The following is a 17558-nucleotide window of genomic DNA, read 5'->3' as shown; positions in this document are numbered from 1 at the left end:
CTAAATTGAATAAGTGATGTAATAGATATGGTATGAAGGTCAGCAATAAAAAGATAAAGACAATGAAAATAGGCAGAATCTTTGAAAATGTCCACTGTGTTGTGAATGGAGAACCTGTGGGACAAGTAAAACATTTCAGCTACTTAGGCACGATTTTTAGTGAAGATGGTAAATTAAATATGGAAATAGACAACAGAATCAACAAAGCTGGTATGGTAGGAAGTCAAATGAATAAATTCATATGGAATAAGAGAGAAATTAGTCGGAACACTAAATTAGCTGTATACAAGACAGTGTTCAAACCAGTTTTAACTTATGGATCTGAGAGCTTTGTCAGAAGTAAAACACTTGACCAAAGACTAGAGACCGCAGATATTAGAGTCCTGATTAGAGGTTAAGATTAGATTAGATAAGATTAGAGGCATGAACAGATGGCATCAATGGCAATGTCATATTAAAAATGATTATATTAGGAAAGAACTTGACATTGTCAGCATCCAGGAATGCGTTAGTAGAGCTAATCTCAGGTGGTATGGTCACTTATAACAGAATGGGCGAGGAAAGATTAGCAAAACAAGTCTTCTCTGCCAAGTTAGCAGGAAAACGACCCAGAGGAAGACCAAGATGTAGGTGGATTGATACAGTACAATGTGCCTTAGACGATAGAAATATAAGATCTGGTAATGTTGGAGTCTTGACAAGTAACAGACTGATTTGGAGGAAAATTGCAGATAGGATGTTAGTAATGACGTAAATTGTTAATGTAGTACTATCATATCCTGTACACCCCTTGAGGGTACATGGCAGTAATTTGATGATGATGAATCATATTAGGCAATAATGATCAGTAAACAGATTGATTAAGCTATAGTATTTGACATCAAGTATGAGGATAATATTCTTGAATGACAGGCAACATCGAGTAAAGTGATGAGGGCATGTATCACAAATAGGAAACTAAATAGACTCACAGAAGATTCTACTATTGTGAAGTAATTTTTTGAGACATTGGATAAGGTGGGTCACACAAAGAAAAAGTTGCTCCTTTTTTGGAGATTTAAAATTGAATACAACAGTTATTCAATTTAGGCAGAGAATCTTGCAGACTTGTAGCAGATTTATTTAGAAGTATAACTTCATCTGCATAAAGCAAAGAGCTGAAATTGACATCTACAATTTTGATATCAGGTTTAATACCACTTTCCTTCATAATGTGATCCATATAGATAATGAATAACAGAGGGGATAATGTACATCCTTGTCTCACACCAGATTTAACATTAAACCATCTTCCTGTACTTCCTTCAATTCTAACTGCTGAAATAAAACTCAAATAGAGAAAAGTACTGCTAGATATAATACCCCATTGACACCATATGACTGTAGTGTTTTGAATAGGTTTTCTTTTGGCACATTGTCATATGGCTTTTTCAGATCTACAAAACTTAAATACAGATCTCTGTTATATTCCATAATTTCTCAACTATTTGTCGCAAAGTGAAAATCTGATCCTGACATCCTCTATTTGGCCTGAATGCAGCTTGTTCTTCTCCAAGCTTCCCTTCCACAATCCTTCTCAACCATTTCTCAAGTATACTTGCATAAATCTTACCAAGAGCACTCAGTACAGAAATACCTCTAATTCTCACATTCAGTTTTATTTTGATTTTTATATATGGGTACTATGAGAGCTCTGTCCAATGGTTGCACTATGCAGTGCAGCCACTGTAAGACTTTTATACTTCTATACTTGGATATTTCTAGTCGAATATCATCAAGTATGATTTTCGAGATCTACTTCAAGTATGATTATGTATTCCTGATTGCATGCCTGTGGTGACTGTGCTGTCACTGATTGTTTCATTTAGCAATTTTTCAAAGTAATTACTCCATACATCAAGGATATCTCTTTCTCCAGTTTTCATGTCACCTTTATCTTCTGGATGCTGTTGCAAAAAAGCTCACCTTCTTGATATTTATTTGCCATGTTATTATCAAAGTCTTCCGATGACTTTTGTTTAGCTAGTTTTACACAGTGTTTAGCTTTCTTACATTTGCCTCTGTATTCTCTAAGAGCACAAGCTAACTTATTTGCCAGGAACTTTTGATATGCTTTCTTCTTTTCCTTCACTGCCTCTTTTATTTCCTGTATCGACCATGGTGTTCAGATTTTGCTATCCTTGCAGACAGTCTCACCACATGCCTCTTTGGCTTAATCAATCAGTGTTTTCTTCAGGTCTTGCCACTGAATCTCCATGGTTTGGTTTCTATTCTCAAAATGTTTCATTTTTTTTTCAATCGTGTTTGTGTATTTTAGTCTACAGTTCACATCTGAGAGCTGCTGAACTTTTATTTGCTTTAAAACTTTCTTTTCTTACATATTCTTTTTCATTTCAATAAGAAATTCAATTTTATCCTGCTCAAGACTAAATTGTGCTCATTTCCAATTTCAAATCCTCCATACACTTTAGTGTCCTGCACCAGGAAGAAAACATCACTATCAACAATAACATAGTCAATGACTTTTTTTTTATTCCTCACCTCTCCATGTGAATTTGTGCACATTTTTAAGTTAGAACATTGAGTTAGTAGTAACCAGTGTCCATGTCCTGAGCAGAAATCCAACAGGTATTTGCCGTTATTATTAGCTTTGCTGTTTTCTCCAAATTTTCCCAAAATATTTTTGTACATTTGACAATCATTTCCTACTCTGCTATTTAGATCCCTAACAAGGACCAACTTTTCCTTTTTCATTGTGTCTTTTCTAAAGCCTCAAAAAATTCCTCCACTTCTACCTTAGTAGAACCTTCTGTGGGTCCATAGGCACAAATAAGTCTCGCTGTCCAGTTTTCCCATTCTGATATTTGCCCACATTACTCTATTGATATCGCCCGCCATTCAAGAAGATTAACTTGTATTTAGTGTTGCATACTATGGCTACTCATTCTGGTTGTAGGAGTAGTTCAATACAATTTGGTTGGCTAAATCCCAAATTGCCAGCAGATCCTCAGTATTCAGGTAGATACCTAACAGGTTGCACCACTAGAAGGTGAGGATTGGACATTAGGTCAGAAGCCCTGGTTGATTCGCTGCATTCCTTTAAAGGCTATGTGGTGGTCTCCACTCAGTTATACAACTTTGAACCTTAAGCACCATGCAGATGATGTTATACTCTTAAATAAATTCAGTACAAGTGCGCCCCGCACCACTATCGATACACTGTCACACATACTGCTGCATTAACAACAAAAAAAAAACTCTGGCAATGTCCCAAAATCAAACCTGTAGCACATGCAAAATACCTTGGTCTCTACATAGATTGCCCTCTTAAATGGACAAAACATATAGAATACCTACATACCAAACTCCGGATCATCGCAGCAAAACTCTTCCAAGTAAAAGATAACTGGTGTAATAAATTTGGTATGAAAATCAGCAATAAACAGTCAAAGACCATGAAAACAGGCAAAACTCCAAAAACATCAAGTGCATCTGAATGGCGTAACCTACAGAACAAGTAAAACATTTCCACTATTTATGCAAAAGTCTATTGAAGATGTAATTAAATAAGAAAATGGCCAGCAGAATTGGCAATGTTGAAATAGTAAAAACCCACCTGAATAAATTATATGAAATATAACAGAGAAATCAGTCAAAGGACTAAATCAGCTGCATACAAGATCGTGCTGAAACAAATTTTAATTTAGTTTCCACTGAGCTACATAGGCCTTATTGTATTTATATTCAATACAAAACATACACACCAAATACTGCAAAAATCAAATGCAAATATTACATTTTTAGCATCTTACATACACATTTGACATGGCACACCTAGTCTTAAAATATTTTCATTATTTCACACACCTCCCCCTCAACAAAACTAACGGTTCCCAAGGGGCTGTGGCCCACAGTGTGGGAAGCGCTGCTTTAGAAGACCAAAATCTAAGATCTCTGAACATTGGATTCCTGACAGATAACAGATAACTCTTGGGGGACCCTGTAACCCCTAGAGAGCGCATCATCCCCTGGGTGGCAGATAGGAGAGCCCAACGTGTGTGCGCGCGCACACATGTGCATACGTGTGTGCGTACGTATATATGGTGGGATGGTCCAAATATACTGAATAAGGACTCGTGGACCAACAGGGCCATAAGTGGCAATCATCTTGATTGTAAGGAAAGCAGCACTCCCATGGACCCCCTACCTGCATCTATCCTCTCCTTCTACTACTTTGAGGAAGATCCACTTACTTTAATCTTTCTTATAAGGCCTTATCAGCCAACTCTTCTTATTTTATGATCCCTATGCTATTAGAGTACTCGAGGGCCATGGGGTCTTTTCATTTCTGGCCTTACAACTATTCCCTCTCTATAAATCTTACTATAATCTACTCTTTCCCCCTTCAATATACCCTATTCCTCCTATGGGTTTAAATTCGGAAGGAGGCTAGTTCAGAAGCCTTAAGGTAGCAGCCCTACCACTGAACTATTCCATCGTCAGGCTAGTCCCCTGACATGGAGAACATAATTCTACTAGTAAGCTGACAGAAAAAGATAATTGGATTGAATTTATATGAAACGACCCTGGAATGGAAAAGGTAAAATAAAAATGGAAACGACAAAATATAATACACATAGCAAACTGGAATGTAAGAGGAATAGCATATAAAGAAATAGAATTAGACCAATTATTAAATGAAAGAAATTTTAAAATAGCAGTAATCACTGAAACAAAAAATAAATTAAAAGAAACTATGAGAACTGAAAATTTTAATGTGATATAGAGTGGAGTTGACAGAGACCAAAGAGAACAAGCAGGAGTCATGATTTGGATTCATAACTCCCTTTCAAAACAGTTAAAACATTATAAATTATGGAATGAAAGAATAATAGAGGCTAGAATAAAAATAGATAGAGGCTATTTAACAATTATATAGCCGCTATATAATTGTTAAATAGCCTCAATCTCTTCCCTCTTCTGGTTTATATGCCCCAGAAGAGGGAAGAGAACAAGATAATATTGATTTTTATAATCAATGACACAAATGTACAATGGCTATATGAACAAAGAATTAACCAATATCTAGACAAAATTAAAAAAAATGAAGAAATAGAATGGCTTAATATAAAAACGATACTAAATGCAGCAGCAAATGAAAGCTTAGGAAAGACCAAAAAATTCAATAAAAGGAAAAAACTGAAGATCTGGGATGATACAATGAAAGAAATAATCAAAAAGAAAAAAGAATCCTATCACAAATGGTTAAGCAGTAAAATATTAGAAGATGAAATAGAATATAAAAGAATAAGATCCAAAGCTAAAAGAGATGTCAAAAAAAGACAGAGAATCATGGAACAAATTTGTTTCTAATTTAGAACATGATTTATATAAAATAAGACCCAATGTATATAAAATTTTGAAACACTTAAATGCAGATACCAAAGAAAACATAAAATTAAACACCGAATTGAAATTAGAAGAATTTCTAAATTACTACACAGAATTGTGGACAGACAAATATTTTAAAAAAGACAATTGGCAAACAATTAACGAAAATGAAAAGGAAATAACTAAAGAAGAATTAGAAATCAGCCTGAAAGAAACAAGAAACGGAAAATCACCTGGAGAAGATAAACTAGGTCCAGAACTATATAAATATGCAGGAACTAGATTCAAAGAAAGACTCTTATTATTTTTAAATAAAATTTATTCAACGGAATCCCCCCAAATAGAATGCAAAAAAGCAATTGTGATTCCTATCTCTAAAAATGGTAATAGAGATGACCCTAAAAACTATAGAGGTATCAGTATACTAAATTCCTGTTACAAAATATATAGAAGAATCTTAAATAGCAAACTAATGAAATATTCCGAAAACTTTATTTTAGAAGTACAGAATGGATTTAGAAAAGGACAATCATGTATAGACCCGGCCTTTTGCCTAAAATTAATAATAGAAAAAAGAAGAGAATACAATTTAGAAACACATATTGCATTTATTGACTTCGAAAAAGCATTTGACAAAGTTAAAAGAAACATTATTTAACATATTAAAAGAAAGACAAATACCAAATAATATCCTAAAAGCTATCACAAGTATATATGAAAATAATCAAATACAAATAAGATTAAATCACCAGCTATCATATACAAGAGAGAGATAAACCAAGGGGGTCTGATAGGGATGCCCCCTCCAAGCAACTCTTTTTAATATCTACTTAAATGAAATAATAATAAAATGGAATAAAAATTTACATCAAGGAATTAAACTTTCTTCTACAGTAAACTTAAACACTCTCCTCTTTGCCAACGACCAAATAATAATTACAAATTCTGAAGATAAACTACAGAAAGCTATTTTAGATCTAAATGAGATATCCAAAGATTATGGTATGATAATATCAAAAGAAAAATCAAAAACTATGGCCTTTAAAGGACAAGATCCAGCAAGAACTAAAATAGTAATAGATAACAAGATCTCAGAACAGATGAATTCATTTAATTACCTAGGATGTATGATCACATATGAAAATTTAAATTTAATTTAAATATGAAAATATTTAAAAATAACTGGTGTAATTAACTCTATATTTAAACCAAACCTAGTTCAAAAACAAACCAGACTAAAATTATGCAATACATTAGCCCTATGAGTACTATTGTATAGAAATGAAATCTGGACAATAAAAGAAAAAGACAAACAAAGATTAACAACAGCAGAAATGAAGTTTATGAGAAAAACTGCAATGTATACCCTATTTGATCACAAAAGAAATGAAGAAATTATGAAAGAATTAAACCAAGAACCAGTAATAGAAAAAATTAAAAAATATAAACATAAATGGATGGAACACGTTCAAAGAATGAAAACAGAAAGATTACCAAAACAAGCCTTAAAGTACAAGCCATTAGGAAAAAGAAAACCAGGATGTCCTCTTAAACGATTCAACGATGACTTCTAAGGCCGGAACAGGCCATGCTAGGCCTAAATCCTTGATGTGCATGATGATGATGATGATGATAACAGATTAATCGGGAGGAAAATTGTTAAGAAATTAGTAATAATGTAAACTTTTCATTTAGGGCTATCATAATATCCTACACACTTCCTGAGAGTACATTTCATGAATTTGACAATAATAAACACTGTAGCAATTTACACACAGTAGTGTCATTGAAAATGAATCATCAGCAAATTTTATTTTCAAACCAATCCAAAACAGAATAGTATTACATTTAACATAAGCTTAAACAAAATGGCAAACATTTCCTATATTCTTTGTGCCCTGAATTTATTACAATATAGTTTAATTAGCATACTTCTAATAGACAGGGATGGAAACTGAAAACAAATTTTGTTAAAAAAGATTTGCAATTACCAGTTTGTCCATAAACTGGCTACATGCTCAAAACAAGATGGAATATTGAAATGAGTGGAACCATCCCTGTAATGATGAAACACGACACTAGATGACTGAAAATTTGCAATTCATTTATGCAAGGTAATTGATTAACTGATATTTGAATAACACAGAAATCACTAGATCGATATTACTATTTGTTATTTTAAATAACTAATTAGAGTTAGGTTATGCAGGGTGAAGTTTCTGGATTTGCAGAATGAGTTTGACAAATGAAAGGACTTATACAAGGTGGATGGTTTACATTTGAATGGATTTGATGGTCAGAATCTGGAAAAAAGTATTATTGAATGAAGTGACATTGGAGATGCAAAATCAGAGAAACTAGAGCTTCTGGGGGGAAGAGGAGCTGTTGAGCGAGTACTCAGATGTCAATGAGGTAGTAGGGTGCAAGAATGTGCAAAAAATGTCTAAGTTAGTACTACTGGCAAGAAATCAGAATGGGATGGTTAAGCATAAGGGGAGTGGTGGGCCTAATTAGCTTTGGCACTTTATGTACACTAATGTCAGGAACATTTGGAACAAGGAGGAGGAGTTTTTGGCATTGGTTGATTCATCTTGGCCAAAGGCTATTGGCATTAGTGAGACATGGCTGACAGAAGATGATATAGTTAGTGGGAGAGAATATGAATGGTATAGTATTTTCAGGGAGGATAGAGAAAAAAAAATTGGGAAGGAATATTGTTCATGACAGCTGATGAACTGCAAACAAACAAACAGAGTATTTCAATTGGAGGCCATTAAAAACGCTGCATTTGAGGCCATCTCGTGTGACATAAAGGCCAACAGAACAAAATATATAGTATAGTGCAATAGACCAGAGGATATAGTATGCATCAGCAAATAAGCTCAAAAAGTGCAGGGTAGGTAATTATTATCGGGGGGGGGGGCTTCAACAATGAGAATATAAATGTCAGGAATTTGACGATGATGATGAAATTACTATGGCATGACTGACCCTTCACAAAGCCATCTTGATCCTCATACAGTATTATACTTTTATCTACCCATTCTTGAATTCTTTTTTATCAATTTTTCTAGTACTTTTACCAGCACACCTGAGATACTGATTGGTCTATAATTTGCAACTGTAGTCTTAGAACTTCCTTTATGAAAAGGAATAATTTTGCCCTCTTTCCACTCCCTTGGAACTCTACCAGAGCTGAGACTTAAATTAAACAGCCTAGTGAATGGCATTGCCAGTTCCCTTGCACATTTTCACAAAACCCTAGATGATATATCCCATCTAATCCCACAGCTAAGTCTCAGCTCTGGTTTAGTCCCAAGGGTGGGGGTGGGATGGAAAAAAAAAAGGAAAAAAACAGTTCCACTGTATAAAGGAAGCTCCAAGACCGATGCAGCAAATTACCAACCAATCAGCATTTCAGGAATCATGGCAAAGATATTGGAAAAATTAAGAAGGGGAGGATAAAGAATGAGATAATACAAGAATAGAAATGAGATGCTATATGTGGAACAACATGGTTTTGTGAAGGATAGGTCATGACTCAGCAATTTACCTTTTATAATACAGTGACAGCTGAGTTCAATAAAGGTAATGGTTTTACAGTGATACTGCTGGACTTGGCAAAAGTTTCTAATAGCCGTATAGAATTCTAATTGAAACACGTGGAGATGGATAAGAAGTCGGCAAAGTGGATGTGGCTGATGGAAATATACCAGACAGTTTACTAGTAGTAGTAGAGTCCAGTAGAAGGTCTGTGACTAATGGTGTGCCACAGGAATCTGTTCTTGGACCACTACTGTTTAATTTGTACCTTAATCATCATCAAATTCCTGCCATGTACCCTCAAGGGGTGTACAGGATATGATAGTACTACATGAAAAAAATTACATCATTATTAATTTCCTATCTACAATTTTCATCCAAATTAGTCTGTTACTTGTCAAGACTCCAACATTATCAGATGTTATATTTCTATCGTCTAAAGCACTTTGTACTGTATCAATCCACCTATATCTTGGTCTTCCTCTGGGTCGTTTTGCTGCCAACCTGGCAGAGAACACTTGTTTTGCTAATCTTTCCTCGCCCATTCTGTTTAAGTGACCATACCACCTGAGATTAGCTCTACTAACGCATTCCTGGATGCTGACAATGTCAAGTTCTTTCCTAATATCCTGGTTTTTAATATGATACTGCCATTGATGCCATCTGTTCATGCCTATAATCTTTCTCAGGACTCTCATATCTGTGGTCTCTAGTCTTTGGTCAAGTGTTTTACTTCTGACCTAGCTCTCAGATCGATAAGTTAAAACTGGTTTGAACACTGTCTTGTATACAGCTAATTTAGTGTTGCGACTAATTTCTCTCTTATTCCATATGAATTTATTCAATTGACTTCCCACCATACCAGCTTTGCTGATTCTGTTGTCTATTTCTATATTTAATTTACCATCTTCAGTAAAAATCGTGCCTAAATAGCGGAAATGTTTTACTTGTTCCACAGGTTCTCCATTCACAACACAGTTGACATTTTCAATGATTCTGCCTATTTTCATTGTCTTTTTATTGCTGACCTTCATACCATATCTATTACAACAGCTATTCAATTTAGTCAGAGAATCTTGCAGACTTGTAGCAGATTTATTTAGAAGTATAACATCATCCGCATAAAGCAAAGAGCTGCCATTAACATCTCCAATTTTGATATCATGTTTAATACCACTTTCCTTCATAATGTGATCCATATAGATAATGAATAACAGAGGGGATAATGCACATCCTTGTCTCACACCAGATTTAACATTAAACCATCTTCCTGTACTTCCTTCAATTCTAACTGCTGACTTACAACTCAAATAAAGACTAAGTATTGCTTGATATAATGCCCCATTGACATCATATAACTGCAGCGTATTGAATAGCTTCTCTCTTAGCACCTTGTCATATGCCCTTTCCAGATCGACAAAACTTAAATACAGATCTTTGTTATATTCTCATGCTTTCTCGACTATTTGTCGTAAAGTGAAGATCTGATCCTGACAGCCTCTATTTGGCCTGAATCCAGCTTGTTCTTTACCAAGCTTTTCTTCCACAATTCTTCTCAACCGTTTCTCAAGTATACTTGCATAGATCTTGCCAGGAACACTCAGTAGGGAAATACCTCTGTAATTCTCACATTCAGTTTTATTTCCCTTTTTATATATGGGTACTATGAGAGCTCTACTCCAATCATCGGGAATTCGTCCCTCTGTCCAGGCTTTCTGAACTATGCAGTGCAACCACTGTAAGACTCTTATACCACCATACTTCAGCATTTCTGGTCAATTATATCATCTACTCCTGCTGCCTTTCCACATTTCAAGCCTTTGATGGCTTTTTCTACTTCAAGTATGGACATGTATTCCTGACTGCATGCCTGGTCAGTGTTTTTTACCACTGTGCTGTCATCACTGCTTGTTTCATTTAGCAGTTTTTCAAAGTAATTACTCCATAGTTCAAGGATATCTTTTTCTCCTGTTTTCATGTTACCTTTATCATTTCTAACTCCTTTTACAGCACTCTTTCCTCCATTCCTAAGCTTCTTCAACAACCTCCAGAATATTTTGCCACCTTCTTGATATTTATTTTCTATATTCTTGCCAAAGTCCTCCCATGACTTTTGTTTAGCTAGTTTTACACAGTGTTTAGCATTCTTGCATTTGTCTCTATATTCTCTAAGAGCACAAGCTGACTTATTTGCCAGGAACTTTTGATATGCTTTCTTCTTTTCCTTCACTGCCTCTTTAACTTCCTGTGTCCACCAGGAAGTTCTGATTTTTTTATCCTTACAGACAACCTCACCACATGCCTCTCTGGCAGAATCAATCAATGTTTTCTTCAGAGTTTGCCAATGAATCTCCAAGGTTTGATTCCTGTTCTCAAACTCTTTCATTTTTTCTTCAATAATCTTTGTGTATTTTAGTCTACAGCTCATATCTGAGAGCTGCTCAACTTTTATTCGCTTTAAAACTTTCTTACATGTTATTCTTTTCAATATGAAATTCAATTTTATCCAGCTCAAGACTAAATAGTGATCACTTCCAATTTCAAATCCTCTGTACACTCTGGTGTCCTGCACCCAGGGAGAAAACATCACTATCAACAATAACATAGTCAATGAGACTTTTCTTATTCCTAGCCTCTTCTCTCCATGTGAATTTGTGCACATTTTTATGTTGGAACATGGTGTTAGTAACAACCAGTCCATGTCCTGAGCAGAAATCCAACAGATATTTGCCATTATTATTAGCTTTGCTCTTTTCTCCAAATTTTCCCAAAAGATTTTTGTATGTCTCACAATCATTTCCTACTCTATTTAGATCCCCAACATGGACCAACTTTTCATTTTACATTGTGTCAGTTGCTTTTTCTAAAGCCTCAAAAAATTCCTCCACTTCTACCTTAGTAGAAGCTTCTGTGGGACCATAGGCACAAATAAGTCTCATTGTCCAGTTCCCCATTCTCATATTTGCCCACATTACTCTACTTGAGACTGACTGCCATTCAAGAAGATTAGCCTCGTGTGTTGAATACTATGGCTACTCCTTTTCCTTGATTGTCATTGCCTGAATAGGAAATTATCTGACAGGAACTGTTCAGTTGTTAGCCAGTGATGTAAAATTGGGTAGAGCAATAAAGATGTTAAAATTTTGCAGGATGATTTAAATAGACTGGCAGCATGAGCAAAGGAGAATGATGTCAGTTTAATGTGGCAAAGCGTAAGGTTATGCATTTTGTGGTGAAAAGATTACCAGCAGTGTACCATACTGACGGAACTGTACTCCGGGAAATTGATAAAGCCAAGGATTTAGCAGTGTTAATGAATAGGGAGTTGACGTTTAGGGAGCATATTGAAATATTGTCCAAAAGAGTTGAACTGTTTTGGACAATATTGAAGAACACACTGACAAGCCAATGGTTACTGAAGAACACCCTGACAAGCAGATAAGTAGGTTATTTTATCTGTTTATGTGGCCTTGGTAAGATCCCATCTTGAATACTGTGTATAGATCTGTTCACCTGGGTTTCTTGCAGATGAGGAAAAAGTGGAGAAGATCCGGAGGTGAGTGACCAAGATGTTGGCAGGTCTATGGAATGCACCTTCTAAGAACAAGTTGAAGATTTGTGGGTTATAGAAATTGGTTGACAGGTGGAAAATGAGTGATATGATTGAGACATACAAATTACTGAAGAGTTTTTATAGGATTAATACAGAATAAGTTTTTAAGAACAAGTCGAGTGGTGGAAGAAATAGGGGCCATCCTTGGAAACTGAGCAGCAAGAGAGAGTGGTTAGCAAGGGTATGAGGACTAGATTTTTTGCTTGTAAAGTAATAGTGAATAAGTAGAATAGGTTCTCAGAGTCTGTTGTGGGTGTGAATGAGTTTGAAACGAAGTATGATAGATATTATGTGAATACTGGATAGTGCCACTGAGTGTACTAGCCCCATGGAGTTGGTGATATAATAATAATAATTTATAAATACCATTAAACCAGTTAAAATGTTTTGTGAATATTAGGAGTCAGTAATTGTTATTTATTATTTGGGGGGAGGGGAAGAAAACTATATGAATGGAAGAAATAACTAATTACACTGATAAATACAGTAAAGTTTTTTAAAAAAATGGATCATCATTGATGATTAATTTTTTAAAGAAATCAAGGTTTTTTGTACAAGATTGACATTAGTATATTTTCCAATGAATAATAAACTTCTCAATATTTTTCAATATTTATTAAAATGCAGATATAGTTTATGAATGCTTTGCTCACTGGAAAATATGGTGATTCACCTGACTGTATTATTCAAGATGTCTACTTTCAAATTGTTTCTTACCTAGACATAAATCACGCAACAGTTTCAATGCAAAACAACTCATTAAGGCAGTAAAATAGTTTTTTTTCCCCTACTTACTAGGTTTAGCTTTCCAATCTTTAGCAAATCCTCTCCATCTAGAGTATTTTCTTTTGTATGAATTGTAATAGAAAAGACAGTATGGCTACGGCTTGAGGATGCATTTAGCAATGTAGCTGCTTTCTGACGTCTGGATGATCCTTTCTCTAAAATATTATATATCTGATACTTGGAATGTAGAGATACTTCTTCTAAGCCTTGGATTACTACTGATCCCTAAAAGTACAACTTTAGTTTTAATAAGGACAAAAAACATTCCAAGAAAATTATTTCAAACTCTAGGCATTAGCCACTGGAAAAAAATCAGATATTAATTGCAAAGTTAGACTGTTTTCATGAAACTATGACCACAACTCTTTAGACTAAATTTTTTTGCGGCATTTACAACATTGGAATATTATCTAAATGCTACTCCTCCTGGAATAGCACTTTATCCAAGGATGACAAATATAACGGCAAATCACAACGTTGAGCCAGACATATTACACTGTTGTGACTGATCACTACATGTAACAGCAACAATACAGCAACAGAACTTGATACAAGTAAAGTGAATTCATGAGTTTAGTTATCACACTAAAGATTTATGGTCTTGATATAATCCTGAGCGATTATTATTTAGTATATTGAAGCAGCATTATCCACTAATAAAAAATAATTTTGTTAAGGAGGAATAATCTGCTTCCTTGTAATAGTTTGCAAGCAGGTAAAAAAAAAAAAAAAAGTTAATACACACTAGTTATAACTAATGTTTACTACCCTAAATATTATGCAAATGTACAGGATGTTTCAAGAGGGGATAGACAAATTTGAATGACAACAGAAGGAAAATAGCGATAGATGAACAATTTTTATTACTGTGCAAATGTAGTGTAACACTTGAAGTTTCAACACAGATAATTAAAGTTCGATATAACTGCCTCCAGTAATTCTGCAGATGTCCCATCCCATCTGTAATCAATTTCCTGCCACATGTGGCAGAGCATATCTGGTGTAACTTCAGCAACAGCAATTCTGGAACACAGCTCATCCAAATTGGCTGAGCTGTGTTCCAGAATTGGTGGTACAAACACTCGATCCTTCACAAAGTCCCACAACAAAAAATCTAAAAAAAGTCGGGGGAACATGGTGGCCATGCTACAGGCACCCCTCTACCAATCCATCTGCCTGGAAAACGGAGGTCGAGGTACAACCTTATATCTGTCAGGTAATGAGGAGGTGCTCCATCTTGCTGGTAATGGAAGCATCCGTTGTGGTCACTGTCATATTAGGTACCCATGTAGCATGTCCAGATACACACCACCAGTAATGGTGAACCCCGAAAAAGAGAAGAGTCCATACACTTTCTTCTTGCTTATGGCACAAAAAACTTTAGCCTTTGGGGTGCAGCAAACATGTTTTACAATGGCGTGTGGTTTTTCGCTTCCCCAAATTCTGCAGTTGTGAGTGTTTACTTGTGAAAATACTCACAACTGCAGAATTACCCACTTATGTGAAAAGTAAAACATGCCACACAGTCACAAGTGGAATTCCGATTTCACGAGATGCCCGTCTGGTTAACGTTACAGAGCTTCTCTGGAAATTTTCCCAAATTTCTTCCAAAACAGCATCGGCAGCATTTGGCTTTCCCGTTGACCTTGGATGATGCACAGATCAACCTGTTTCCACAAACTTCTTGTGCCAGTGTAGATCGTGCACCTATTAGGAAGTTTTTTGCTGTATTATATGTGGAATTCCTCTGCACTTCTGTTGCAGACTTCCTTTTCTCAAATCAAAACACATAACATGCTTGCTCTGCACCATCGAAAGTTGCCATTTTCAAACAGTGTGACATATTACATCATCTAGTGTTGTCATTTGGTAATAAAGTTACGTGACCAAAAATTGATGTATTTCACTATATTATGACACTCACTTCTCCAAATTCTGCAGTTGTGTTTACTTGCCCACTTACATGAAAAGTAAAACAAGCACACAGTCACATGTGGAATTCCAATTTGACAAGACTCCCATTTAGTTGACATTACAGGGCTTCTCGGAAGACATACTCAGCTTTTGTATGTCTTCTGAGTTATTCTCTGTTCTCTCTCAAAGCTGTATACCCTTTTGAAACGCTGTACAGAGAACACAAGACAAACATTTTTCTAAGCAAAAAAGCACATGACATCAAATAAAGAATTTAAAACAACTTGGAATCCATTGATAAAAAAGTACTCTTTTTATTAAAAATGTATATCAAGTGAAGCACTTTATTATATCCACAAATGAAGAATTTCATCAGTATGAACAAATATTTTTCTAGTTTAACTAAGAAAACATTTTTCACATAACTGCATTATGCACAACATTCTAGCTAAATACTATAAAATAATTTAAGCATTTAGAAACTCAAGCAAAGGTTAGGGTGTAGATCACAAGCTACCAACATCTACCAGGTGAAAAGTACTGGACGAACTGTGTGATCATGAGCTTGCAGCTAAGTCATTGTTTCAATATTGATTTAATGATATTTCAAAAATTAGCAATGGTATTATTCTTGTGTATTATTGTGTGGTTGCGTGTGTTCATTTATTTTTAATGTATTTATACTGAGATAAATTGTTATTCATGTCAATGATGTGAACATGAACAAATGAACAATGGTGGACAAGACATTGTATAGGGGGGTCTGACATGGAGGATTACGTGAAATGTAGTGTGTGTGCCTGCACCTGCATGCTATTATTCATCACCAAGAGCAAATGGATTGCAGTATGGGAGTGGCAGTGGAGGGAGAGTATGTTGTATATGCTTTATGAGACAGAAATGAGACTTATTGGAAGCAAGAGAATGAAGTAACAGAAGTTAATACTGAAAGAGTGAAACCAAAAGTATTGGAGTGAATGGAGTTCCAGAATAAACAATGGTTAAATAAAAGTGAAATAGAGTATAAATGAGGTGATTGAAAGCAGCGGTAAGAGTGTATACAAAAGTTGCAGAAGTTCAGGAGAACACAGAAGACCTCAATAAAGAAGAGTTTGCTTGCATCTAGTCCTTCACATGACAAAGAGTGAGATTGAAAGGCTGAAGAAACAGCAAGAGATTGGTCATACTGAGAACAGAAAAAAAGCAAGAGGTCCAAAGCCAAAAAGAAAACTGTAAGAATATATAAGAGAAAAAGCATAAGTAGATAATTTTATATGGCAATTCTATGATAAGTGGGAGTACTTCACAAAAACACTGCAAAATCTTCTTTCCTTAGTGTGAAAATTAATAATATTAATAATACTGTTAGAATACAGAAAGAGAAGGTGAAAGAATTGATTCTGTTGGCTGGACCCAATGACCTAAGAGGTGAAAATTATTGTGTGAGGGAGGATGTGAAAAGTTTATTGGAAGAAGTGAAAAAAAAAAAAAAAAAAAGAGTGAGAAGATGAAGTTTGTGAGTCTGCTGCCATACTATGATAGAAGCAAACTGAGAAGGATGGCAATGACAGCTAATGAATCAGGTTGTGCAAAAGGTATGATGTAGAGTTCATGGACCTACGGCCTGAGTTTCATGGATGTAAAGATTTGTACAATGCTGATGGCCTACACTTAAATGGATTTGGAGTTAAGTGTCTAGAGAGAGCTTTGTGCACTAAGAGTGTGGAAGCACAAAGTCAGGAAAACCAAAGAAATTAGGGCAGATGTAGAGGACTGTGTGTGTGAAGGGACAACGAAGCAAATGAGCGTGAGAATGACCAAGTGTAAAATTCAGTCTCTCTCAAGCAAAAATATTGAATAGGGTAGTCGATTCAGGAAATAAAGGTGGTAGGGGACTTCCAGGGATGCTTCAGTTTGTATATACTAATGCCAAAGTATCAAGAACAAGAGAAAGGAGTTTTTGGCATTGGTCAGTGCAACCTCACCAAAAGTTATATGTATTAGTGAGGGATTATGTATAATTATAGTTGAACGAGGTTGGAACTTGTGTATAAATAAGTAAGTAAAACAAGTTATTTCAGTGGTTCCATCTGGAAAAATAATTTCCCTAGTGATTACTTTTCTGATTTCTGTGCATATTATATGGTTGTATTTAAAAATCATATCAAAATTCAAATTATCCATATCTCACTCTATTTGCCAATGACAATCTAATCTCACTACAAAGCATAAAACCCTTTTTCCTTCTCATATAGCACGTGAAACATAGCTGTTGTTCATTTGACCTTTATGCTTTCCATATTTAAAATTA

At 35.1% G+C, this 17558-nt stretch overlaps 1 protein-coding gene across 3 annotated transcripts in view; it reads right to left on the bottom strand.

Annotated features, from left to right (window-relative positions):
- The window catches only part of LOC150108792 (kinesin-like protein KIF11-B), a 706328-nt gene that overhangs the window by 594767 nt on the left and 94003 nt on the right, over positions 1–17558 (bottom strand). For all 3 annotated transcript variants that reach the window (XM_090403242.1, XM_090403252.1, XM_090403263.1), the window contains exon 6: positions 13343–13558. In XM_090403242.1, the coding sequence (XP_090259368.1) occupies positions 13343–13558 (216 nt within the window). The remainder of the gene's footprint in view (positions 1–13342; positions 13559–17558) is intronic.

This window comes from Typopeltis vanoorti, chromosome 2 (assembly GCF_054136105.1).
Source record: "Typopeltis vanoorti isolate ZY-2024b chromosome 2, IOZ_Tvanoo_1.0, whole genome shotgun sequence".
In the NCBI taxonomy this organism is placed as follows: domain Eukaryota; kingdom Metazoa; phylum Arthropoda; class Arachnida; order Uropygi; family Thelyphonidae; genus Typopeltis; species Typopeltis vanoorti.
Note: the sequence above shows the minus strand (reverse complement) of the source record. Positions and strands in the feature narration are given on the sequence as shown.